The sequence below is a fragment of the Gallinula chloropus genome (assembly GCF_964237585.1).
Source record: "Gallinula chloropus genome assembly, chromosome: 28".
NCBI lineage: Eukaryota > Metazoa > Chordata > Aves > Gruiformes > Rallidae > Gallinula > Gallinula chloropus.
This window is the reverse complement of record NC_140113.1, coordinates 5,150,177-5,163,740: the sequence shown is the minus strand read 5'-3', so window position 1 is coordinate 5,163,740 and position 13,564 is coordinate 5,150,177. Positions and strand designations below refer to the sequence as shown.

Below are 13,564 nucleotides of genomic sequence, written 5' to 3'. Positions count from 1 at the left end.
TCTGGGAATGCACATGAACTGCAGAAAGACAACATACACCTTGTCATGGAGACACCCCTCTACCTTCTCCAGCGTCGTGTTGCCTGGGATGAGACGCGGCAGCTGGAGCACCCACCTCCCCCTCAGCCCTTGTGCGAGAGAAGCGAGGGGAGCAGGAGAGCAGCCCTTACCTGGGCGTCAGCCAGCATGATGTCCTTAATCTGGGGCAGCCCCCGGGCCTCTCCGTTCTCCATGCGCACGTAGTGGACCTGGTAGCCGCGGATCTGGCCATGCTGGCGGTTCTGGACTGGAGAGCGCCAGAACACTTGGATTGCGGTTGAGTTCAGGACCTCCACCTCCACTTTCCGAGGCGGCGCGCTGGGCACTGCGAGGAAGGGGAGAAAAGGGCTCAGAGTCACTCGGGGACTTGTAGCTGGAGCCTCTCACTTCACCTATGGGACCCCAATCGCAGCCCTGAAAGGTGGGGGAGATTTAGCAGCCGAGCCACAGCCGTCCCATCATCTGCCACGGCCTTTTCCCAGTGAAACAGGGAAGCAGCTCTGGGCCATTTAATGTGCACAGCTCGGAGATGGGCATGGGAACAGGTCCATCTCACAGGCCAGCTGTTCTTCCATAGGTTCCCCTGTCCCCAGTTTGGTCAGATGGAAGAAACCATATAGCTCCAGCCCCTGTTCTGAGGATGATGTCATTATCTACTGAGCCAGAAAAGCTCTGGTCCTGCCTGTGGGGTGGCAGAGGGGCAGAGGATCGGAGGGGGACTTGCCCTTGGAGCTCTCTCAGGCAGGGCAGGTGGGTTTGTGCCTACAGCCACTGCGTAATCTCAGGACAGGGAACAAGACATGTCCTGAATGGAATTTAGGCTGAGTTCTTGGACATCATCATCCTAATGATGGGGATGACAGCCTCATCTGAAAGAGAACTGTACTTTCTCTGAGCAAGGAGCCATTTGGACATGGGCAGGAGTTCAGGGCAACAGGACCAGCACTGGGGAGAAACCTGCTGATTTTTCCAAAATTCTTTTTTAATTGGGATGGAGGAATAAAGTGGGAAAAGTTTGGAATTACCTCATTTACCTGACCTTACTATTTGAGGGTCCCATCCTCAACGTGAGGGTACTCTCCCTTCATGCAAAGACATTTTCCCCTGGGTTTATTTTCCTGTAGGAACACCAGGGAAGTTCAAGTCCCCATCTGCTAAACGTCTCTGAGCTGGGTCACTGAACTGGACTCTAAGCTGCCTGCTGCTGAAGGGTTTGGGAAACTTTGTTAATAACAGAGATTCCTTCCTCTCTGCCACTCATCAAACTTTGGCTCCAAGAGGAGGCAGTGACAAGGAAAGGGTGGGAAGAACTCTTGAATGCTTTAAAACACTTTCTGGCAGCAATCACCTCCTCTTCTCCGATTCCCTCGCTGCCTCAGCTGCTGCTTGCTCAGCATCTTTTCAGGAAAGGGGGTGCAGTCAAGGGCTCAGAGGCTCAATGTTAAACCCACCCCCCTGAAATCCCAATAAGCCAACCCTAAAGCAGGGATGGGCCACCCTCCAGACCCCGATATTTAGGGGGACTGAGGGAGGCGACAGCGAAGGATGTTGCATATCTTGGAGCAGAGGCTGAGGCCCCATTCACAAGCCACAAGAAGGGACTCGACGTGTCCTCCCCAGCATGGGCCAAGCCCACTCCAGGGACACATATTCACCAGGGGACCCAGAAGAAAACCAGAAGAAAGGCAATTACCATCTTCATCTGTCCGGACGATAACCGGCGAGCTCTCCGGGCCCGGCCCCACCTCCGTATGAGCCACGACAGTGATGCGATACTCTGTCCACTTCTCCAGGGACTCCAGCAGGATCTGACTGGTGGTTGGGGGGATATCATTCACCTCCTTAAGCTCCGTGTCCTCAGAGTCCAGCGCTCGATAGTAGACGCTGTATCCAGCCAGGACGCCATTTTGGCTTTCGGCCGGAGGCGGCCGCCAACTTACCAGAATGGCGGTTGATCTGGTGCTGACGCATTTTACGTCTTGAGGGGGGGCAGACGGTTCTATGAGGGGGGAAAATTCAGGAGGGGGTGGGGAAGAAGGGGGAAAAAAACAAAAGATGGGAAAGATAAAAAAGAAAAAAAAAAAGGAAAAATGATAACAAAAAAATCTAAAATAAAACGTACGAAAATTTGGTTTAGGAAGATAAAATTAAAAAAGAAGAGAGCTTTTTGTTGTTGTCTTTTTTTTTTTTTAAAATGAAAAGAATGAAAGAAAAACAAAAAAAGCCAACAGAAATGAAATGGGACATTGAAATGAAGGCATTGTAAAGCAAAGGGCTAAAACAGCAAGCGGGCTAGCCAAGCGGGGCCCTGCCGTGTCTGCTCTGCACAGCTGGCACCAACCTCAGCACCCAGGGTTCACAGAATCACAGTCCCAAGGTTGGAAAGGACCTTTAAGACCATCAAGTCCAACCATTCCTGTCCTGTGCTGAACCATATCCCTGAGCACCTCATCTCCCTGTCTGTTAAACACACCCAGAGGCAGGGACTCAGCCCCCTCCCTGGGCAGCCTGTGCCGGGCCCTGACAACTCTTTCAGGGAAGAACTTTTCCCTCCCATCTGAGCTGACCCTGCCCTGGTGCAGCGTGAGGCCATTTCCCCTTGTCCCATCTCCTGTCCCCTGGCTGAAGAGACCATCGCCCACCTCTCTGCACCCTCCTGGCAGGTCAGTGGAGGTGGTGATAAGGTCTCCCCTCTGGCTCCTCTCTTCCAAGTTTACCCCCGAAAGCCCTTCCTCCAGCTGCCTTGGGGCAAATCCCGCACCCCAGCAGATCCTGCCCTGGCTGGTAAAGTGCTTCTCTCCAACCTGTGGGCTCTGGGCCCTCAGATTTCTGTGAAAAGTAAGGAAAAGAGATCTTTTGCTGGAAGGCTTAAATTTAGGGGTGTGTACCTCCGGATGGAAGCCACCAGGTGCCCCCAGACCAAAGGAGGCAAAAGCCCCATGGTGGTAACGGCCAGGACAGGGCCAAGCAACAGGCCCGACATGTTCAGACAGGAGGGGGTTTGAGCAAAGACTTGCCAAGAAGTGAGAGGCGGGGTTGCAAGGTATTCAGGTACCCAGGGGGTTAACCCAGCAGGGATAAACCTTGCTGCCTGAACTACGCTGGGGTATTTCTCTGCACATGCCAGGAGAACGCGCCGGAAATGCGGCCTGACGCAGCCGCCTGTTCTCACAGTAGCTGCAGACAACTGTCTGAGGGCCGGCTCTGAGGAGATGGGGAAGGTGTAAAGCACAGCCTGGAGCAGCAGGGCCGCTCACGGGAGGTGGTTTTTAGTGTGGTCTGCCTGAGAAGCAGGATGCTGACTCCACCTGTCAGACACTATGTGCCGGGGCATGTGGCGATGCCGCGGCTGTGGCCTGCGGAGATGCCATGGGTCTGAGACCATGGGGAGGTCTGGACACAGGGTCTGTACCCCAGCAGTAACCCAGTCGCTTTGGGAGAGCTCAGGCCAGGCTTCTTTCCATCCCCAAGTCCCGTCAATCAGCCCAGGTTGAGCGAGACATTTTCTAGGCAACTCTGCAAATCCCATCTCACCCAACCCATTCCCACTCCATGGCTCCTGACTCCGGGCAGACACTGCCAGAACCCACGGTTTAAGCCCCCAAAACAAGAAGTAAAGGAGCAGCTAAACGATGGTCACCATCTCTCATTTCTGCTGCTTTTTAATCATCAAAAAGCTCTTTTACTGAGGAATGTGGGGCTTTTTCAAACCTCTTACTCCTGTCCCTGAGTGGCCAACAGATGTTTAGGCCCTGCTTGCCTCAAGGACTCTCCTAAACTGAGTCCCAGTTTGCCCAGTTTGCACTGGAGCAGAAGCCATGTGCTTCACACCGTTACCCAGAAGTGGGTTTGGAGAAATAGCAGAGAGTGTCCTCACACCACAGGGCTGAGCCCTCTGTCTGGGAGGACGTTCTGGGTACTGCTACCCTACCTTCACGCTTTATTGCTACATTCTGGCTGGATTTAAGATGGCAGAATGAAGCCCTTCTCCTAGGAAATCCCACTGTGGAGGGGGATGACCCCCCCACCATGGCTAGCCACGCAAAAGAATACAAAATATGGCAAATAAACGAAACCAAAAGTAACAAACTGTAAAGTAAAACACAAATCAAGCCAGTAAGTTACAATAAATTAACCAAAAAACACATTGGAAAGGAAATCATAATAATAAAATAATACTGATATAAAAAGTGACTCCTTCCAGAACATTCCCAGTCTGTTTACCTACCTTCCACGCTTCAACTGCTAACTTATAAGACTTTCTTACGAGAGAACAAGAGAAACTGAGCTACAAGGCCAGACCAAGCTCCTGGTGGGTTTCTGTACATGACTGGCTTTTCAATGCCACCCTGCCTCACTGCTAGCCCCCCCACTGAGGCATCCCCCACCAGCAGACCCCAGGCTAGTGCAGCAAGAGCAATTTTGGACCCCAAACCTATTCCCTTTTGCTGCGGTACCTGTGTGCAGACCAAAGAGCAGGACAGCAGAGTCCTGTGGATGGATCTCTTCCCCCCCCACCCATTGCTCTCCACCTGCTGCGATCAATGCAGCACCATCATCTCCAGAATGGACGTGTGCTGCTTCTTCCCACACCCCAGAAGCAACTCAAGGCTCTTTTGGGGTACAGAGGAAAGGACTCGACCCTCTGCCTGCTGTGATGCCAGTTGCTTCTTTTTTTTCTCCCCATCAGGATGGCATCAGAAGCCACCTCTCCTGCCTAGCCAAAGCCACCAGAGAAACCCACTGCAGAGAGGGTCTGACCTGACCTACCCTTTCCATCCCGAAACTCATTATGAAAGCCCCAGTAAGCAGAGCCGGAGCTCCAGCTGGCACTTGGGTTCACTGTTTGCACTGGCAGCTGCTGTGCGTGGTCACGCTCGCTTGCTCACACTCACCCTCTAGGCTCCAGCACAGGGCCCTAGGCGAGGCCCTGGAGCGAGGCCTCCTGGGGGGGATGATTTGCACTTTCTTTGGGGGATGTTGTGGGGGGTGTGATGGGGAGGAGAAGGCCCAGATCCCACCCGGACCTCTCTCCCCATCACTCTCATTGACTACAGCACCTGGATGAAAACAGCCACCAAGTGCTGGCTGGCCATACTGGCGACACATCTGGGGAGTTCATGGTGCTGTGAGTTTCCTTCACAATCCAGCCCAACCTGCGTGAGGCTGCAGACACGTGTGCGGGCACGGGGACGGCATCGAGACAGCGGGAGCTGCAGGCAGGAGGCACAGTGCTGCAGCCCGACGCGGAGGCCAGGAGCTCTGCAACAACCCTCTTTGCTGCCGAGGGAGCTACAAGAGCTACAAGAGCCCCCCTCTGCTCATTGAGTTGGTGTTTTCACCAGGCAGGTGGCTTTTTGGGAGCCCCTTCCTGCCCTCTCACGGGCTCCAGGACATCAGGAGTGTGTGCAGATCCCCGCACATGTGTGTGAGCCTGCAGCGACAGGGTGGACTGTATTTGTGAATCCGCTTGAGACCAGCCAGTACTCACCTGAACTGCATCTTTTACATGCTTTAAAGTTGACTGTCCAAGCCACAAGAATGACCCTTACTGATCTTTGTACAGCACAATGTTTTTTAACCCTTGAGGTACCACAGACTTTGCGTTAAGTTTTGTCCATCACCATACTGTGAGGAAGGGGGAAGGGAAGGAGAGCAGAGCTAACGGCACGGGGCAAACATCCTTTCTCCGGGTGGAACGGAGGGTGAGAAAGCCCTGCTGTTCCTCTGCACCTGCACATGCAGCCTCACAGCACCCACCCTGCCACCCCTGTCTGCTGACTCTGAATTTTCCGAGTAGGAGAGATGCCGAGGAGCCCTGGGAAGGTCACGGCTACTTAGAAAGGGCAAACCAGCTTCCTCCAACCACGAGAGTCCGTTATATCCACAATCTACGTCTCTGGTACTTGAAGAGTTAAAACCCAGCTACTTCAAGAAGAAAAAGATACTTTACCTTTAGTTTAATGGATTTTACTTTGGTTATGATGCTCAGGAGGAGCCACCCTGACAAGGGAGGTGGAGGGTGTTGTGCAGGAAGGGGTGCGATGCAGGGAGGGCTGCGGCATGCAGGCACATGCTTGCCAGCAGAGCTGGGAGAGGAAGAGGAGGGAACCCTTTGGCAGGCTGCAGGAGGACGAGGGAGGCTTTGCTGTTGCAGAGACAAGATGCCATCGTGGTGTGAAACCGCCCAGCAAGAGACAGACAGACAGAGAGAGCAAGGGAGCTGGTTTCATTGGGGCTGCAAGGCAGGCAGGCAGGCAGGCAGACAGCGGAAGAGAAGAGAAAGAAGAGCCATGGAGCAGGCCAAGGAGGAGCTGAACGGAAAAGGAGCTGCAGAGGGAAGACACAAAAGCCTGTCCCGAGCCAGAAGGTCTGTGAGCCGAAGGATGTTGCCTGGACCAGGGAGAATTGACTCGTTCCTCCAACAGCCAGCCAGGAAAAAATGTTTCACCGTGTTACAGGACACTGACAGCTCCCAGCTGATGTTCTTAAGAGCATTAAATTAATGAAACTATCCCTGTGCGAGCTGAGCTAGAGACATAAACCAGGCCTCGATGCAGGCAGGTGCCAAGTTAGAAAAAGCCCCAAAGCCTTCCCTTTCCCAGATCCCCTTCTCCTCACCCTGTGGGGAAGAATATCCACGGTCACTAAGCCCTGCTGCCAGCAGCTCCCACTCCCTCTTCCAGCCTGATTTTCTCCGACCAGAAAGCACAGACCCCAGACCCGCCTTTCCTCCCCTCCCCATGAACCTCAAGGAGGAAACCCCTTGTAAAACAGAAGCAGAGTGTGGGTAAGTTTGATACTTCTTTTGCAGGTCCTCTCAGTTCATTTTTGCCCCCACCCCTTGGCGATGCTCCCTCTGACAGCACCACCCCGGGATCAGAACCAGCAGATCTGCAGCAAAGTCAGGAGAGGATTTTTCATTTGATATGTAGAGAAGAGTAAGGAAAAGAGAAAAAAATAAAGGAAAAAAGGGGAAAAACATGTGAAGGAAAGAAGAAAACAAAATATCTTTGCATGGCCTGAGAAAGCCCCAGTAAGGTATTGTGCCTATGCAGGAACAGACTCCCCTCTCCTCCCACTCCTCGGGGGAGAGAAAGAGAAGGAGAGAGACAGGGAAAAGAGAGAGAGAGAGAGAGACAGACAGACAGCAGGACGTGACAATTAAAACGGAAGGATGGAGCAGGTGCCCAGCCGAGAGCCCGCTGCTCTCCCTCGTTAAGGACTCTGAGAGATGGGAGCAGGCGCTCTCCCTCCTCACACTGGTGACCAGAGCCATTTCTGAGTTAGTTCTGCTCCCGGCTACTCCAAACTGCAGCGGAGTGATTTAGTAGAGATGAGAGGAGACAGAAAACACAAAGAACAGCTGCCACAGCCACTCATGCAGTGAAAAAAAACCACTTCATTTAAAAGCAAAAGATCTGTGAAAAGCCCAGGTTGAATTATTGCCATCCAGGGTTATTGTCCCCAGGGCAACAGCGAAGGGAGACAATCCATTAAACTAAAACCAGCACATTTTGGTTGCATACACTCCATCCCAGTGGCATTAATATCACACACACACCCCACCACCCCTCAGCCTCCTCTCTCTTGCTCTGCTGGAGCCCAAACAGGACCATTCCTGGCAGAGCTTTTGCTCAAGGGGAAGAGCATGAGGACCGCTTTCCCAAAGGCCAGGGAAAACAGGGGACTTTCGGATTCATCACCTTCCCTTCTCCTCTTCCACCCACCATCTCCCCTCTCCATCACTCGTGCACCCCATCCGCACAGCTGCTGCTCTCGGTTTTGGCTGCACGATGGTGGGGTGCTGCCCTCCCTGAGCATGCTCAGCACCGCGGGCCAGCGCAGCAGCCCACCCCCCCCCCCCCAGCTCCTCACCCACCCTTTGGAGCAGATGGGTGCTTAAACGGCCTCCTGCCGAAGCGCACACCAGCCCCGCGCCTCAGCTATCTGGGTCAGCAAAGGGAGCTGGGGGCAGGTCCCAGGAGAACCCCCCCTCCCCGCAGAGGAAACGCAGAGGCGCGAACCGCCGCAGCACCACGCAGGGCCACCCCACAGCTCCGTACCCCTGTGCCCACCATCTCTGGCTCCCTGACTGTCTTCCCCTCAGAGAAGGGTGGGAAAAGGAGAGACACCTACTAGACTGCAAGGTGCGCTCTCTGACCTCCGGGGTGAAGGCCCCCAGGCCCAGAGCCGAGCGGGCGGCCAGACGGAAGACATACTCAGTGTTGGGCTTCAGGCCTTCCACAGTGAAGGAGGTTGTTGGCTCGAAGTTCTTCTGCACCTGAGGTGGGCGAGGGGGAAGAGAAAAATAAAACCAAACAAAAAGGAGCAGAGGCGAAGCCTGCCCTGAGACACCTGCCCTGCTCCCCTCTCTGAGCCGCCTTGGGGAACAGAGGGCTGGGATGCTCCTCGGGGCCCCAACCCTTTACGCTGCTCCTCTCTGGACTCACCTCCCTGCCGTGGTCTCCTTCCTTATAGAGGAGCTCATACTTCACTATGATCTCCTGGCGAGGAGGGCTCCATGACAGTACGATGCTCGTCTCTGTCTTGGCTTCTGCTCGGAAGTTCATCGGCTGCCCAGGAACTGACACAGAGAAGGATCCAACGGGGCAGATGAGGCAAGACGAGACACAGGAGGAACCACATTAGCCTGGATGATGAGAAGACCCCTACCCTGTTTCCCTCAAAGCCTGTGTGAGAAGCGCATGTCAGCAGCAACATGCCCCATTGCAGAGTGGGCAGGCTCTTTCTTTAGTGCAGCAGAGGGGTAAATCCTACTGCAGGGATTCCAGCACATCCAGAGCTGCTGGAGACACCGGAGTCCTATAGGATGCTACAGTCCCTCCACTGATCCCCAGCATTAAAAGATTTGGGGAGTGGGAAGCCAGGAACAGCCTTCTGAGGACACTGAGTTTCCTCACTAGCACCCCCATACCACAGGAAGAGCACCCAAAAGCGTGCTGGGTGACAACCTGCTACAGAACACCTTTTGCTCTCAGCTCATCAAGCCTGCTGTGGGTGCTTTAAGGAGAGCTAAGCTTCACCTCTCCCTGGGCAGGGAGCACTCTTAGGTCTATTGAAGATATTTAGAAACCAGAAGCAGTAAGGTACCTTCAACTTTGAAGCACAGCACAGCAGAAATGGATTCTCTTTGCATAACTGCTTGCCCCACCCCATTAAAGCAACTACCTTTCCCAGAGAAGAACAGATGAGAAATGATGTCCCAGGGCCTCTGGCTGCAGCCACAGGACGGAGCTTCCACATGGAAAGTGATTTCAATCAAACTGATCCAGTAAAGACAAGACCCACCCCGGTGACACTGCACCCCAGCTGGATAATGCCACAAGCCAACATCTCTCCCTCCTGCAGCCCAACACATCCCAAGCTGGTGCTCACCTCCTTGCTGCGTCTTAACCTGGATGGGGTCGGAAAGAGGCCCATCTCCCACAGAGGTGAAGGCCAGGACCCGGACTGTGTAGGTTTCATCCTCCAGAAGGCTGCCCACCGTGGTCAGGAGGCTGTCATCAACGTTGTGCTTCTGCCAGTTGCTGACAGGCTGATCAGGCTCCATGGTATAATAGACACGATAGCCACGGATCTGCCCGTTGGGCTCCACCGGTTCCTCCCACTGGATGATCATGGTGGTGCTGCTCAGCATTCGTCCCTGCACGTTACGGGGGGCACTGGCAGGAGCTTGTTCCCCAGTGCGAGTCACCACTGACTCGCTGGGAGGCCCTTGCCCGATGCTGTTGACCGCAGAGACCCAGATCTCATATTCAGAGTTGGGGCTGAGACCCCCGATACTGTAGCGTGTGGTGGTGATGTCCTCTTTGATCTGATAGGGTCCATCCTGGCTTTTAGACTTGTATTCAATGACATAGTAGGACACGGGGTCTGGATTTCCAGAGTCCCAGGTGATGGTGATACTTGTTGCTGTCGTCTCTGTCACCACTGGCGTCCCGGGAGCCTTGGGGAGTGCTGAGAATCAGGAAGAAAGGCATTTAAAACCAAACCCACCACACAGATGCTGAAATGGTGCCTAATTGGGCTAGTTAGGGCTGCAGGAGCCAGAGGCACAGTACCAATCACAGCGCAGCAGTTCAGTAAAGTGCTGCTGAAATATTATGAACCTAGTTATACACTCTATTATCCTCCTTAAACTGCTCCATCAAAAGGAAAGCGTTCAGGCTAAGCATCTGGAATCATTAGCACAGACTTCAGCTGCACATCCGCCGGCTCACACGGCAGTGGGAAGAAGCAGTTTTGTGGGGAGCTCCTTCCGAGCACGTAATCACCTCTCCCGAAACGGCTCTGGCAGCCCCGCTCTGGCACCGCTGAGCCTCTCTCCGTGTTCAGAGTGTAGGTACCGGTACTCCAGAGCTAAGGAACTATAAATACCTGGGAGTGCTTCCTCTCCAGCCTCAACGTGTGTTATTATTCGTATCTCCCCTGCCTTGCACCCAGAAGGAGCTCGCTGGAGGCTGGGTGCTACGTGTTGGGCACCTTTAACCACAAGCTTTCCGTGTTTTCCTTGCTACTTTAGACCCTTTCCAACCTCATCTTCTCTAGACTTGAGCACCTCTAAAGCTCTAACTTCTCCTTTCATCTTCTGCCTGGGAAAGATTGCGGATGCAGGAACGGGAGGGGGAACAGAATAAAATGACAAAAGGCAGAAGGTACCAGCAGGGCAAGATTCCCCATCTGAAGAGACAGGGTAGATGGAAGCAGAAGCAATGCATCTCACACAGCAGCTTTTTAAATTGATAGGGGAAGACAGGGGAAAAGGGGAAGGAAAAAAAATACTCTGGATGATAAAGAGCACTTCAGTCCAGCCCCAGGCATCCTTCTGCCGGCACGGGAGCCCACTCGCTGTGCCAAAGCTCAGGATGAGTGTCACATCAAGACTCACTAGTCCCTACTCGTTCCTACTGTCAGACCTTCCTTTGTCAGAGGCACAGATACAACAGGATGGTTTTTCTTTAGCCATCCCCATCTCCAAAGTGTTTCTCCTCCTTTCCCCCACCCACCCGCATCCTTTCCCACCCCATCTCCCCCCCAGATCCCTCATGGGCATTGCCGGCACTCAGAGCAGACACCAGCTCATACAAAGAGCTCTACACTCACCCAACCACAGGGGCATCCCGCTTGGGTTTTAATACTCCCCTGCTGAGGACAGAATAGATTGAAGGTTGCACCCGTGCTCCTCGGGAACTGCTAGCTGGAAGCTGGGGTTACTCCCCCTCTTGCTGAGCCAACAACGGCCACTAAGATGCTGGAACTAGGCTCTACTGCAAGGGTACGCATGCCAGAGATCCTCAGGGCCTTGGCTGAATCTCTAACCTTGGAAGAGGATGGCATGCAGGCTTCAAGCCACCCAAGGCTCCTTGCGAACTGCCCGGCCAGCCTCACACCCCAGGACACCAACAAGCATGCAGGGGTCCGAACCACAGTGTTCTTCACAACAACCAGCTCAGCTGTCCTCAAGCGAGGGAAGATCTCAAGCCACCAGCTTCCCCTTCCCTGCGGATTTCTTTTTGGGGGGGATCCCCAAAGAGGCATGCACAGATCCCAGCACAGGGCACTCACAGCACACACATTTTATCTTCCTGCTCATGCTCACGTACCTACACATGGACGTACAGGCTCATAACAGCACGGACGTGGCTACATGCAGCCAGCACCCACATGCGCGTACAGCCACATTGCTCCTCCTCCCATGCACACACACACACTCATGCACAGCTACCCACTGACATGCGTGACTGTGGCCCCACTCTCACGTGCGGGTGTGTCAGAGGCTCAGCCCGTGCGGCCACACGAAGACACGAGCAGGAACAGGCACCCGCAGTCGCGCAGCCACATCCCCACTCATGCACAGCCCCACTCATGCACCGGCGGAGCGGACAGGCAGGACCACAGCTGCTCACGTGCAGGAACGTCACGCAGTGCCCACGCTTCCTCCGCACACACATGCTCAGGCGCTCTGTCACCACCATGCAGCACCCAACACACCCCTTGCACACGCAGGACCCATGCGGCAGCTGCCACGCTCACGCGTGCAACGCTCCTACAGCCGTGCAGCCGGGGAACCCACGCACTCGCTCACGCAGGCGTGCTCACGCTCCCTTACATTTCACCGTGATCTGAGCAACGGCTTCTATGACTCCCAGACTGGACATGGCCACACACGTGTAGTTGGCTGAGTCCTTGACATCCGTGAGCTCCAAGACATTACGGCCCACGGGCATGTCATCTTCAGGCGTCAGGTCCTCGGCTCCCTGCATCCACTTGACGTATGGCATGGGCGAACCCACGGCCACGCAGGTGATGTTGACGTTGCCTCCGGGCATGATTTCATGGCTGACAGGTAAGATGGAGAAGCGAGGGGCCACACGGCGAACTGTGGACGAGACGCACAGAGGTAACAAAAAAACAAAACAAAACAAAACAAAAAAACCAAAAAAACCAAAAGAATAATTAAAAAAAAAAAAAGAAGAGGAGAAAAAAAAAAAGGAGAAGAAAAAGAAAAAAGAAGAGAAGGGAGAAAAAAGAAAAAAGAGCAAAAGGTAATTTAAATATAGACGGGGTTTGTCATCGTTTATTTTCTTCCTTCTTTAAAAACAAAACAGAAAAACCAAAGAAATTAAAAAATCGAAACCAAAAAACCAAAAATAAACTTAAACTACAAAGAAATTTTTACTTCACAAACAATATATAGAATATAGACATAAAAGCGATATTTCATAGCAACAGGGTTCCATTGATCAAGATTAGACCCATCACAGCACAGATAAATACACAAAAATTTATTAGCAATTTCTCATCTTTACTGGCAAGAGCTGGCATGGCGAGCGTCCAAAAATCTCCTCCACAGCCGCTGGGGCCCCCAGCTCCCCGCTCCCCGCCCCGGGAAACCTGCTCCTCCCCTTTTCCAGTGGGGCCTGACTCCCACATCACCTCCTCCCCCATGAAAACCAAACAGCTCCTCCATCACCACAGCCCCTGGAAGGGTCCAGGTACCTCCCCTGTCTCCGGTAAGGGCCGCTCGGTGCCCCAGGGATGCCTCACAGGTGGGGCGGTGGCGAGGAGAAGGCTGGGATGGAGATGGAAACTTCTCAGGAGGGGTTTTTTTTTTGCCTTGTTGGACCCAGAGAATTCAACAAAGAGAGAAGTTTCACACCCCCCAAACGCCGGAGAGACACCGCTTGAGAAGTTAACCAGGCAAAAACCCATTAGAAAAACCAAAAAGGGAGGAGAGGGAGTCCCCAGGGCGGGCCAGAATTTAGGTAGTGCCTGCGTGTGAGAAGCGTCCAGGGGGAGGCAGTCCCCCTGGAGCGAGAAGGAGTGTGGAAAAGATGAGAAACTCTAATGAAATTTTTGTGGTTTTCGGGTATAGAAACCCTAACGAAGCCTCTTTAAGATCTGACACGGTTCCATCGATAGATGCAGCTCTCAGAGTCACAAACATCATGCAAAATAGGTAAAAAAGAGAGAGAGAGAGAGAAAAAAAGATAGAAAGAGA

General features: G+C 53.5%; 1 protein-coding gene across 4 annotated transcripts in view; it reads right to left on the bottom strand.

The window, feature by feature from the left end:
• Positions 1-13,564, bottom strand: part of PTPRS (protein tyrosine phosphatase receptor type S) — a 132,876-nt gene that overhangs the window by 35,191 nt on the left and 84,121 nt on the right. For all 4 annotated transcript variants that reach the window (XM_084276367.1, XM_084276369.1, XM_084276370.1 and 1 more), the window contains 6 exons: positions 12,173-12,442; positions 9,439-10,020; positions 8,493-8,626; positions 8,179-8,323; positions 1,733-2,038; positions 171-364 (listed from right to left, as the gene is read on the bottom strand). In XM_084276367.1, coding sequence (XP_084132493.1) covers positions 171-364; positions 1,733-2,038; positions 8,179-8,323; positions 8,493-8,626; positions 9,439-10,020; positions 12,173-12,442 — 1,631 coding nt within the window. The remainder of the gene's footprint in view (positions 1-170; positions 365-1,732; positions 2,039-8,178; positions 8,324-8,492; positions 8,627-9,438; positions 10,021-12,172; positions 12,443-13,564) is intronic.